Source organism: Syzygium oleosum, unplaced genomic scaffold (genome assembly GCF_021117445.2).
Source record: "Syzygium oleosum isolate NSW1041296 unplaced genomic scaffold, Sole_v2.1 Sole_v2.22, whole genome shotgun sequence".
NCBI classification, from domain to species: Eukaryota; Viridiplantae; Streptophyta; class Magnoliopsida; order Myrtales; family Myrtaceae; genus Syzygium; species Syzygium oleosum.
The window spans coordinates 547,829-560,239 of NW_026607506.1; the positions used below are offsets into that span (position 1 = coordinate 547,829).

The 12,411-nt window shown below is 44.6% G+C and overlaps 1 protein-coding gene across 1 annotated transcript; it reads left to right on the plus strand.

Annotated features, from left to right (window-relative positions):
* Positions 1–5,470: 5,470 nt before the first annotated feature.
* On the plus strand, positions 5,471–8,406 carry LOC115675852 (probable BOI-related E3 ubiquitin-protein ligase 2). Its single transcript, XM_030598632.2, has 4 exons — positions 5,471–5,632; positions 5,731–5,828; positions 6,300–6,622; positions 7,821–8,406. The coding sequence occupies exons 1-4, from the start codon at positions 5,562–5,564 to the stop codon at positions 8,349–8,351; spliced, it is 1,023 nt and encodes a 340-aa protein (XP_030454492.2). The 5' UTR covers positions 5,471–5,561; the 3' UTR covers positions 8,352–8,406.
* The last annotated feature ends 4,005 nt before the right edge of the window (positions 8,407–12,411 follow it).

Sequence of the window (12,411 nt, forward strand, 5' to 3'; positions counted from 1 at the left end):
AGTCACGTCAAATGTGCTCTCTTTCCTGATGAAGAGTGCAGTTGAGGATGAAAGTTTCAAGGGCATCAGACTCAAGAAGAGGAGATAGTAATTTGGGCCATTCAACATATGAAATGAAGGCCTACATCTTTGAATGGGTTTCCTAAAAGCTGATTCGATGTTTTTGGAGATGGCTATCCTGGTCATGTTAGAAGTTTAGAGAATGTCAAAACCTAGCTTCTACCCTACATCAATATTGCTTTGCTACGGACTAGGAGATCAATCCGAACAAACCAGGAATGTATTTCAGTGCTGGATGTCCAAATCAGTTGGGGAGAACATGGCTCTAGAAATGAGAATCCCAGAAAACACCAAAACGGGAAAGTTCTTGGGTATCGCTTTGGACTTGGGCCACCCTAAGAAGTAGCGGATGTTTGTATGGATTATGCGCCCGTTTGGTTCAACTTTGCAAATAAGCATCGGGGGAATATAAATACATTTAGGTTAAAGCCTCCTCAGAAAATGTAAATGACATTTGGTAAAAAATCCTTATTGAAGCTATTTTGATTTAAGTAGTGTTTGGCTATTTTTTTTTTTTGCAAAGGGTTTTGGGATTTTCTTTTTTATTAAAAAAAAGCTTACCTTTCGCTATAGCCAGCAAAGGGCTACGGCCGTCGGCGAGCGCCGCATCGGGTAGCGTGACCTCGGCGTCGCCGTCGCGCGACCAGTGTGGCTATCTCGCCGAGGGTCGAAGTGACCAGCGGCCCTCGCGAGGTCACTGCGACCGAGCTGCCAGTGCTGAGGCGGAGTGCGCGACCTTTAGCCCCGTCGCTTGGGTCGAGTGACCTCGCCGGCCCTTCGCCGTCCAAATCCGATGTCGTTGGCCACCCTTGCCGGCCTCCCTTGCATAAAGAAGATGAACAGTAATAATGAGGGGCAAAATCGGAATATTAAAGAATAAGTGAAGGCAGTTTGGAAAGAAAAAAAATTGATTTCAACATTTTCCAAATATTGAAAGCTCAAAGCTAATCCGGACCAGTTTTGAGCTTTGAGCATTCCCAATGCTAGCTTTCGACTGAAAGCCCATTGATAAAATTCTTGCCAAACGCCCTAGCATTTTCCCAAGGGACTTTTGAGGGAACGCTAAACCAAACGGGCCTATGGAAAGAGTAAACATGCAGTTGGAATGATGGAATGAAAAGTTTATTTCTAAAGCTGGAAATGAGATATTGATTAAAGCAATGGTGTAGGCATTGCGACAATATGCTATGTCGATCTTCAAGATTCCAATCTCCATATGTGGAGCTATAGAGCAAAGATAGCATCTTTCTGGTGGAAAACACATGTTTCCGAAGCTGGCCTACATTGGAAGAAACGGTGGACACTGAAACAGACGAAAGACAGAGGAGGTTTGGGCTTTAGAGACCTACTCACCTTCATCAAAGCTATATTGGGTAAACAAGTTTGGAGAGTTAAGCCCCGAATGCAGAATGAAGCAAAGTGCTGAAAGGACTTTATTTCTCGCATTGTGATTTCTGGCATGCAGGGAATGGCGCTCACTCATCGTGGGCATAGCAAAGTCTAATAATGGGTAGAGATGCCGTTTAGAAGGAAATGAGATGGTGAAGTTGGAAATGGACAGCAAATTAAAATCATGAACATCGTATGGTGGCAGAATTGATTAACACAGAGGAGGCACAATAGAATGAACAGTTTACTACAGAACAACTACGATGAGCGAACAATGAATGATATTTTAGCAATTTCTCTGTAAACTACCTTAACGGGGGATAAGGTAGTCTGGACATGCACTCGGTCAGGAATCTACTTGGCTACGATCAACTTAGACAGACCAACAATCATCTTCCTCCCGGACCCCAAAATCTCTCTGGAACAAGGTATGGAAACTGAAAACAATTCCCAAAATCAGACTTTTTATGTGGGGTTTTTGTCAAATGCCCTATCAACCAAAGTAAATTTGTCCTAGAGAAAGATGACACCTGAGCCGTTATGAACCCTGTGCCGAAAGGAGCCCGAGACGGTGGAACACTTATTCCTTCTCTGTCAATGGTAAAAACAGGTCTTGTCAAATACCGAATTCGACACTCAGTTCTCAAATCAGCATGTTATCAGAATCGAAGAATGGGTGTTGAACTACAGAAAGTTTGCCTCAAAGTCTCAACCTTTCGAGCTTATATCAGTCGTGCTTTAGAATATCTGGCTTGCTCGTAACTCCTCTGTCTTCAAGAACCAGCACCCAGAACCAACCAGTAGAAGCGCTTCAGCCATTGCCATGTATCAAAACTACTCAAAATGGAATAGAGGCGCAAAAGAGAGAGGTCGAAAATCAGAGGACTCAGCCATGAAATGGAGACCGCCGGAACCAGCAGTGCCGAAGATGAACATCGATGGATCATACATGGAAGGATGCGATAGCATGTGTTCGTCGTGACTTCGAAGGAAGATTTGCTTGAGGGATTCGCACCTTCTGACACTTTCACTCGCCCTACGCATCTAATAAAAGAAAAAAAAACATACACACACATATATACTCATTGAATTGGAATCGCATTTCCATCGGAAAACAGAAACTTTCAAAGTAACTGACTCTTTGGTGATGAAGCTAATGAAACTCGGAGGTTCGCTCTTGCACGGTCTCCTTAACGTCCTCGGTGATCTTGCCATTGGTGGGGAGGACCTTCTTCAGGATGTGGCCTAATGTTGGCGAAAGGGAGATACCTATCCTGCTCGCGAACGCCGTAGGGACCTGCTCGCGAACGCCGTAGGGAGGGCTGCGGTCACCACTCTTGTGGCTGTCTCTGCCGGGACTCGCCGGAGCCTCTGCCGTCGTAGCGCCTGGATTTAGCAGCCCGAAATAAACAGCGAGCGATGTGAGAAAGCTCCATCACCTACGCAAGGCACCGGAGCGATGGCGAGAGGGAAGGACTAGGAGCGGGAGTTTAAATTGCCAACGGTCGCCGGCTCTTCCTCCTCTCTTTCTTCGGTGATCCTGTATACTTTTCTTCTTTTGATAAAAACACAAGATTTTTTTCAACGACATTAGTAAAGCTCTCAAGCCCTTCGCATCATCCTTCTCTCACCGCTCCCCACCTTGGCATCTCACCATTCTGCAAGTCTCCCTCCTGTCCTGTTCTTGCAATATACAGCTCTTCTCGCCGCGGCCCTTTTTTTGCTCTGTTTTTTCCTTTTTGTGCAAACAGTGATGTTTTACTCTTTTGCTTGGTTTCTGCTCGTTGATGGGTTAAAGATTTCTATCCAATCTCCCCAATCTTGACACAGTCTTGCTCGACTCGCCATTCGCCAGAGACTTCCCTGAGCCGATTCGACAGAGACGGAGAGAGAGATAAACGGCAAAAGAAACATGCGAATAGAATCACACCCGGGAAAGAAAGAAAGAATGGACACGAGCATGTCCTTAAAACGCTTCATTCGGACTTTGTGATGTCGAAATAAAAAGATGTTCCGGTCCTTCTCCGGGAAGAAAAAATAAACTGAGGAGGGACAAGAGATGTGTGGGTAAACCGGGTCATTAAACAACGCGTTATAGTCCTCACAAGTGGAAACAACCGTCCTATTTGGAAAGCAATAGACGGTTTTTAATTTTTAGAGATTGCATTTTCTTTTAACATAGTGCCTAGGGGTGTCAACGGGTCGGGTCGGGTTTTCATGATACCCGACCCGACCCGAAATAATGCATATGCTTGCTTGGCCCGATCCGAAACAAGACCCGAACATGATATAGCTGCGCGATCGGGTCGGGTCGTGTTCGGGTCGGGTTCGTGTTTTAGATTTTTACTTGACCACCTACATCTTCTCTTAAGAAGGACACCCCAAAAACAGAACTTGGGTTGTCTTGTTTGCCTGTTCAAACAAAGAAGTACAGAAGTAGATGATGATAAGATCATGCACTCTCGCATCTACCCATGCCCAATAGAGAAAAAATGACAAACCAGTGATCTCAAGGGAAAATGTCTCTAATGTCCAGTCAAATAACTATTCGAACATTTCATTTGAATTCAATTGGATGTTTCAACATTGTCATAAGATCTGAAATCAGCAAAGAATTAGTCAGACGACAGAAACTGCTATAGCAGTTAGGATTAGTCTTATCGGTATAATTTGTGAAGCATTCTGTATAGATCAGCTCATGTAAATGAACAACTTCACAATGATTTGAGAATCCCATTCCATTCAAACTAAATAGTGAGCAACTGGGTTTCGGAGTCCGGCTGCAAGTGCAATGACGAGAGAAATTAGTAGTCCACATCTACTTATTTGTATGGGTTTCGGGTTTCGGAGTCCGCCAGTTGCCTTCGTGTTGCACTACTCAATCGCCAGTTGCCGATCCGGAGCTTTGGAAGAAGATGATAGGGTTTCCGGCGCGCTTGGAACAAGAAGGACAAATGGCTCTTGTTTGTTTCGGGTGGGCTTATTTCGAGCGGACTCGGGTAGATTCAAAACAAGTTTAAGCCTTGTTTTTATTGTTACCCAAACAAGTTAAGGCCAACCCGACCCAATATGAAAATTCCCTGTTTGGATCGGGTCGGTTCGGGTCGGGTCATGCTTGAGCAGGTACTTTTGACACCCCTAATAGTGCCCCTAATTCGGTGGCCGAAAAATCCCGTCCGTGAGCATTCGGCCATGAGCTCAGGCCTTTATTGGAGATTGATTTGGCTATTTTATGCCCTTATTTGAAATAAGATTCACTTTGAACCCTTTTTTTTTATAAAAAATGGCCGCACTTCATGCCATTCCCTATGACCAATTTAAATGAAATTCGTAACCAGGCTTATATTTAACTCAATGTGGTCATGCTATTCCTAAAATTGTTTCTAGTATCTAAATGCAATAAATGACATGAATGAATAATTATGCGATATGATATTCATATTTATGGGTCAACTTCTATTTGATCCAATCCCTTATTTTTATGAAATGCATGAGAAATTTTTAAGCAAAAACTTAAATGTCGACAGTGCATAAATACTAATTTGACCACATAATAATATGTGAATTAAATCTCATGACGGCATGTAGCTGAGAATATATTCAATCCCAGTGTTACAACAAAATTCGCAAATCAATCGGCGCACCGACTGACCGCCTTCTCTGTACACATGAATAGCATCTAAATGTGGACATTACACGCGGGGGTCTCTTTTCCCAAGAATCGACATAGATATAAATATCCCAAGAGATTTACACAAATTTCTCAATGTCAATCGAATAATTCCCATAATAAAATGAAAGCATATCCCATAAAGATTTCATCAGAAACAATTTTGATTTTCAAACTTGATAATTTTTTATTGAGCTAAACTGATTCTTGGAAAAAAAAATATAAAAACTCTCTCAATCCCAAAAATCCCCCAATACCCCTTCAATTTTTAAATTTCCCAATTTTTTTTTTTTTTTGGCCGAATGCGATTTCCCAAAAATTTAGAAATTAGAATACCCCGATTATATTCCCGAAATTAAACTAATCCCGAAACCTAACCATTTACTCCCCTCCTCCCCTTCGTCGACGGGGACAAGCTTCCTTCCTCCCTCGCTTCTCTCCCATGGCGTTTCTCCAACAATCCCATCACCGAGCCCCGCGGCAGAACCAGGAGCAGCCGCCCGACGCCTTCCGGTAAGAACCGCCTCTCCTGCTCTTCGGAATCATCGTACCATCTTCGGATCCATCGTCGATTCTTGTCTTGATTCGCGGTCTCCTTTTCACCCCCGCAGGAATTCGTACCCGGTGGACGCTCCGGTCGCGACGCCCGTCTACTACGTGCCGGGGGATGCGCAGGATCAGTCTCGGCATCCTCCGTACGTCCCCGAAGGTGAGGAATTCCGCCGTCTCGGCCTTTGGGTTTTTTCGTTTCGTTTTTGTTTGATTGGGGAAGCTTGTTTTTTCGCTGTGGAATGGGAATTGGGATTGAGCCCTCTTTCGTATTGTGACCTAATTGGGAGAAAAAGAGAAACTTTAGGGTTCTTGTCTTTTTGGGCTCGCGTGAGCTCAATGTGGGCTTGATTCTTTGCTAATTTGGCAGCCGAAATGAGGGGAGTATGATTAAGTTTGGTTTTCGGATAGTTCGTAATCTTGGACGGACCTGCAAGAAATTGGTTTGTTCAATAATAACTCTCTAAATACCGGCATAGTACTAGCAAGAGTGCGATGGGCTAAAGTGATCGGTTCATAATTTGTGTCGGACAGGCGCTTTTGTTGGGTGTACTGAATAATTTCCATGTGGGTATTGTCTATTAAACCTGTGGGTTCATTTACTACTTGCCACGTATGGTTTTGGTTTCAGTAAATGGTCTTGTCTTTGCGCCGATTCCTATGTGTGCCACTGCCACGGATGGAGGTGATGGAGGAGCTGATTTGCAGTATGATTATGGGCTGGAACCAAAGAGGAAGAAGCTGAAAGAGCGGGACTTTCTGGATAACACGTCACAAGTATCCTCTCTTGATCTGCTGCAAGCACGGCCAATCTCGGTGGGCTTAGGTTTGTCTCTCGATAACCGCCCGCTGCTGTCTACGGGAGACTCTGCGCTGGTATCTCTTATTGGGGACGATGTTGATCGCGAATTACACCAGCTTGATGTCGAGACCAGCCGATTTCTTAAACTTCAGGTGTTGCGTTTATATTGGCATTATTAGCTTTTGTCTGGTTTTATACGAAACAGAGGATTGATTTGGTAATTCCATGTTTACAAAAATTTGTGGCTTGCTGGTAAAATTTTTCTCACCATGACACTTAGTTTGGAAGGAATGATTAGGAGGGAATAAGAAGGATTCAGATAATTACAAAAGAAATAAAAAAAAAAAAGGAAATAGAGAGATTGAGTTAAAATGTTGTTTGGATGCTAACTAAGTGGAAGGAATGGAAATGAATGCAAAATGACCCGGATATCTTTTAAAATAATGGTGTCCACAGTAAAGAAGAAATTTCTTTATAAGTTGCATAAATACTTTCTTTTCTTCTCGCTACATCTTTGTCATTCCAATTAAAGGCACGATCATATGAAAATCCTCTCTCTTTCCTACCAATCCCTCCTACTATACTGAGCGTTAGATTGTCGATTGATGCAAGGATTTCCATGATTGCAGATAATTGGGTTCTCTAACATGAGGCCCTTGTTATACTTCTATAGGCCGGGTTTCATCATTTAGTCTAAGAAACTGGAATGATTGTCCTCTTAGTTGTGACATCAATCTTTTGCATTGTGACAAATAGAAGTGTGGAAGCTCATTTTATGGAATGATGACCAATAATTCCTCATCTTCATCTTTAAGAAACATGAGTGAATGTCCTCCTTTGCTTGATTAAAATCTTGTGGCTCACACATTTTTACTTTTTTTAAATCTTAAAATAAGCACTTGAAAATTTCACAAAATGCAATGTCGACATGTGGATTCACATATAATTTTTTTCTATAAATTTTTAATTCGATTAATATTTTAATTTTTGGGGAAAGCAAAAAAGTTCACTGAAGCCGACACAAACAGGCCCTTAGTTGTAAGTGAAGCTATTTGGTTGCAGTTTCTTCTTGATAATCTCTGATATTTATACTGGATTTGGTTAAATTGGACTGTGGACTCTTTTATTGATTGTTTTATGGATTGTTCTGTCAGCCTGGGTTTTGTTGCTGTCAGTATCGATGAGAGCACTTCTTGTCGGGTGACAATTGGAACAATACTATTCACTGCTTCAATTTCTTCTGCTCCCTTTTCTAGTGTTGTTCTTTTGTCCGATTTCTTCAACCCATGAGCATTGTTTTCATAGATCAATTTCTTTGTGCTTGAACGAGTCTGACATCTTTGTTTTTAGATCGATCGAATGCGGCAAAGTGTCCTTCAGAAGATCAGATCTACCCAACTCCAGACTCTCTCTCTTCTGGAAGACCAAGTAATTCAGAAACTAGGGGCGAAGGAAGCAGAGGTCGAAAGCATTAACAAGAAGAATGAAGAGCTTGAAGAACGCATAAAGCAGTTAACTTTCGAAGTAGGTGCTTGGCAGCATCGGGCTATTAACAGTGAGAACATGATTGCTACCATCAACTATAACTTGCAGCAGATTTATGCTCAAAGTAGAGATAGTAAAGAAGGGTGTGGTGACAGTGAGGTCAATGATACAGCTTCTTGCTCCAATGGCCATGCCATGGATTTCCACAGCCTGCTGGGCAAAGAGAAAACTAGCTCTCAGGAATCAATGAGTTGTAAGGTTTGCAGAGTTAACACAGTAAGCATGCTGTTGTTACCTTGTCAGCATCTCTGTGTATGTAAGGACTGCGAGAGTAAGGTCAGATTTTGTCCTCTGTGCCAATCATATAAACTTTTCGGCACAGAGGTCTTTATGTAACAAGGTACATATGAAAGCTCCTGATGTGATATAGTTAAATTGCTAGTTTTCGCTCTGTGGTTGTTTGTTTGTTATGATTGTCTAGCTTCATTTCTATAAGCACTTTTCCAGTTTTCAAAGGGTCTTTGCTTTTATATGATATTGCACATTAATAGCTGATAACTCTTGTTGGGTAGCATATCTCCGATTAATTTTTTCTTTTTGCCGAAGTTTTTGTCTGTTCATGTTGGCATTTCTCCTTAATAATAGTAGTTGTAGTTGAATCATTGGATTGAGATGGCAATTACATTGCATGCAGTGTGTGAAATGGCGACGACTTGGACTTTGCTGTATTTTCGAGGATGATATATTGTAGTACTGGTCATATTATCCTGTCTGCCAGAAAATAGTCGTATAGTTACAGAGATCAGATGGTTGGAAGGGTTCACGGGCGGCGACAGTTTATGCTACAAATCGTTATGTCTTAGTTCCATTCCAGCATCACATTGTCTGTTTGGTTAATATCCCAACCAAGTTGAACTGTTCTTTTTTTTTCTTAAACATCTTCAGAACTCAAGGAGAGCTCAATTGGAAATTGTTGTTTCTGCTATTTTATGAGGGCATTTTACTTGATTACAATCATCATCATACATTGCATCGTTGAAGTCTATCTTTATAACTCTCTGTCTACCTTGGGGGATATGTGTCTTTGAGCATTTTGCTATTGACTTGGATGATCCTCCATCATCTATTCTTTTGTCTTCCTTTGCTCTAATTGCCGGCATCCATTACAGTGCCCCGAACTTATCTGCATTCACGTTCGTTAATCTATTTTCTTCTCTCTACCACCGCATGGGACCTGAGTTTGTGTTCTTTTCACATTGTTTTGCGATGAGCGGATGAGAGTTGCATGTAGACATGGCCACGGTTCAGGAACTGCCGGTTCCGGTTCAGGAACCGCCGGTTCCGGTTCGTGGCCATGTATGAACCGGAACCGGAACCTGAACCACAAGGGGCGGTTCCGGGCCGGTTCCGGTTCGTAATTTAAAAATTAATAAAATAAATTATAAAATAAAAATTGCAGGCCTGGTCCTCCGTCGGTCGTCGCTCGGGCTTCGCGGCCTTGGCCACGGTGGCGGAGGCGGGGTTCAAGGCGGCGAGGAGATGAAGCGGGAGACGGGGGTGGTGGCGAGGGGGAGAAGGAGGGGGCCGGGAGGGGGAGGGTGAGGGGGACGGGGACGGGGATGGGGAGGAGGAGCCGGGGTCCTCCTCCTCCGGGGGCTAGGCGGGGTCGTGAGGAGGGGAGGAGGAGGGGGCGTCGGCAGTTGCAGCCATGGGCGGCGGCGGCGGGGGTCAGATCTGGGGAGACGGGGGGCGGGCGAAGGAGAAAAGGGAAGGAGGCGCAGGGTAGCGAGGGGGGAGGAGGAGGGGGCATCGGCATCGGCGTCGGCGGCGGGGGTCAGATCTGGGAAGACGGGAGGCGGGCGAAGGAGAAAAGGGAAAGACCGGAGGAGGCAGAGGGGAGAGGGGGGAAGGAGGGATTTGGAGGAGGAGGACTGGAGGTGGGGGTGGGGCTGCTGTGCAACAGCAGGTTTTTTTATTTATTTGGAACCGGAACCGGGCCTGTAGGCCACGGGCCGGTTCCAGTTCCGAACCGTGGGCCCGGTCAACGGGCCGGTCCCGGGTTTGACTCGGGCCGGTTCCGGGCCAAAACCGGCCCGTGGCCATGACTAGTTGCATGTCTTGGCGACTGCTCCTTGTGGATGGGCCTCTCTGGCTGTTGAATACATACAGTGACGAATCTAACTTTAGGTTCACTTTCTGGCTCAAGAAGTAAAAGCTTTTGAGTTCAATCACCCACCGTTTGCACAAGGGGGTGAGCATGGTCCAGGCGGACGGTTCCCAACATGGAACCAGGAGCCGCTTACTAAGGACCGGTTCCGAGAAATTGGAATCGGGAATTCGATGGATCCACCTGGGAACTAGATCGGTCCTCACGGGAACCGCCGGTCCGGTCTAGTTCCGGGTGGTCCGGGCGGTTTTCGGATCCTTTGCACACCCCTAGTCTGCACAGTTGATGTAGTGTCTCATCTTTCTATTGATAAACTCACTCGTTGATAAGATCCAATTATGATTGATTTTCCAAAAATATTGGATCGGAGGGTGAGCTTGAGTGAAAACTTGTAAGTTGAATTATGTAAGGGGTGAGAATAACATTATTGAGTTAGATAGGTATTACGTCTTTGCAAGACACGACATAGTAACCTTGTCATATATGTGAGAGAGAGAGATTTTCATGGAGAAGAGTCTCAAAATCATGCCCAGGTTATGACCAAAAAAAAAAAAAAAATTAATGCCCATGCAAAGTAACTTAGAAAAACACCTAACTAAGGTTTACTTAGTGACAAGGGTATTTTCGTGTTTTTGGCTTAGAAAAAAAGATATCATAGATTCGATTATAGTCCTAGAAAACTCATATTTAAGTAGGAGGTCACAACGATGGGTTGATGTGATAATTTCCCTTCAGATAGATGATTAATTATGGCCGTGATCTTGAATTACCCAAAAGAGAAAAGAAAAGTGATGACAAAGAGAGGGTGAAGATGCTTTTCCCCGCACGATTATAACTCTCTTCAATCATTTCCATCTCCACTTTCCACCTCCGCCCACTGCAAATGCAAAGCCAACCCGTCTAAGGCCCGTTTGGTTCAATTTTGTAAATGAGCCTTGGGGTAAAGCAAATACCTTTAGGTTAAAATCTCTTGGAGAAATACAAATGGCGTTTGGTAAAAAATTCTTTTTAAAGCTACTTTAGCCCAAGTAGTATTTGGCTAATTTTTTTTTGCAAAGGGCTTTGGGACACTTTTTTATTAAAAAAAAAGTTACCCTTTGCCGGCTACTGCCGCCGGTGAGCCAGATCTGGCGCCGGCGGCCGTCGCTCGAGGTCAGGCGATCCCCAACGAGGGTCGCGCGACCCAGGCGGGCGTCGCCAGTGCCTGACCTTAGGCATCGTCGCCTGGACTTGTGCGACCCCAGGCGACGGCCGCCTGAGGTCGCTCGACCCAAGCACTACCTCAGGCGATGTCGGCCTCGCAACCCAAGCAACGACGCACTACCTCAGGCGATGTCGGCCTGGGTCGCGACCCAAGCAACGACGGCCTAGGTCGAGCGACCTCAGGCGGCCGTCGCCTGGGGTCGCACGAGTCCAGGCGATGACGCCTGAGGTCGAGCGACCCCCGGCGATGGCCGCCTGGGTTGCGTGACCCTTGCCGGTCCTTCGCCGTCTAGATCCAATGTCGTTAGCCACCCTCGTCGGTCACACTTTCGTGAAGAAGATGAACAGTAATAATGGGGCAAAATCGGAATATTATAGAATAAGTGAGGGTAATTTGAGAAGGGAAAAAATAGTTTCGGCATTTGTGGAATGCCGAAAGTCCAAGGTTGGTCCGGACCAGGTTTGGGCTTTCGGCATTTGGCTAATGGAGTCCGAAAAGCTGAACCAAACTGTTCAGTATTTTCCCAATGGGCCTTCGAGGCCGAAAGCCCATTCCCAAAGCTGAACCAAACGGGGCCTAAGCCAACAAATCTCACCTGCAAATTCGCGATGCCTTTTGGCTCCTTTCACCTTCTCTTTTCATCCAGAAAGGAATTAGTGAAAAGCCTAGAACAAATCTCTATGTTGGGAGATTCTGCACTTACACCTCTCCACTCAAATCCTGTCTACTAAAGACTGAATGAAGCACCTCCTTATTCCCTCTAAAGCTGGCTTTCCACTTTCTTTATGTTGCACCTCTTTTTTCGTTTCTTTTTTGCTCCTTTTGTTAGATGTATTCAACCTTCTTTTCGACTCGGATTTGCTGAGAATCTTACTGCGGAGAAGATCGTTACAGCTTTTGAAAGGTGTTCGCCAAACGCTTGATGGCCGCACTACCTTCGCGGATGCAGCATTCGACAGCTAGTTTTAAGAAGCTATCCAGTCATATTTTAAGGCAATGTAGCTCTAAAATATGTATCTTACCGACTATAGGACTTATAGTCGCGGCACAACTACAGCTACATCGAATGGTAATTCCGAGCTGAA

Excerpts from the sequence above, each read along its gene's own strand:
- LOC115675852 (XM_030598632.2), top strand. The coding sequence starts at position 5,562 with ATGGCGTTTCTCCAACAATCCCATCACCGAGCCCCGCGGCAGAACCAG. Across the intron at positions 5,633-5,730 it reads CAGCCGCCCGACGCCTTCCG|GAATTCGTACCCGGTGGACG; the intron begins GTAAGAACCGCC and ends TCACCCCCGCAG. Across the intron at positions 6,623-7,820 it reads GCCGATTTCTTAAACTTCAG|ATCGATCGAATGCGGCAAAG; the intron begins GTGTTGCGTTTA and ends CTTTGTTTTTAG.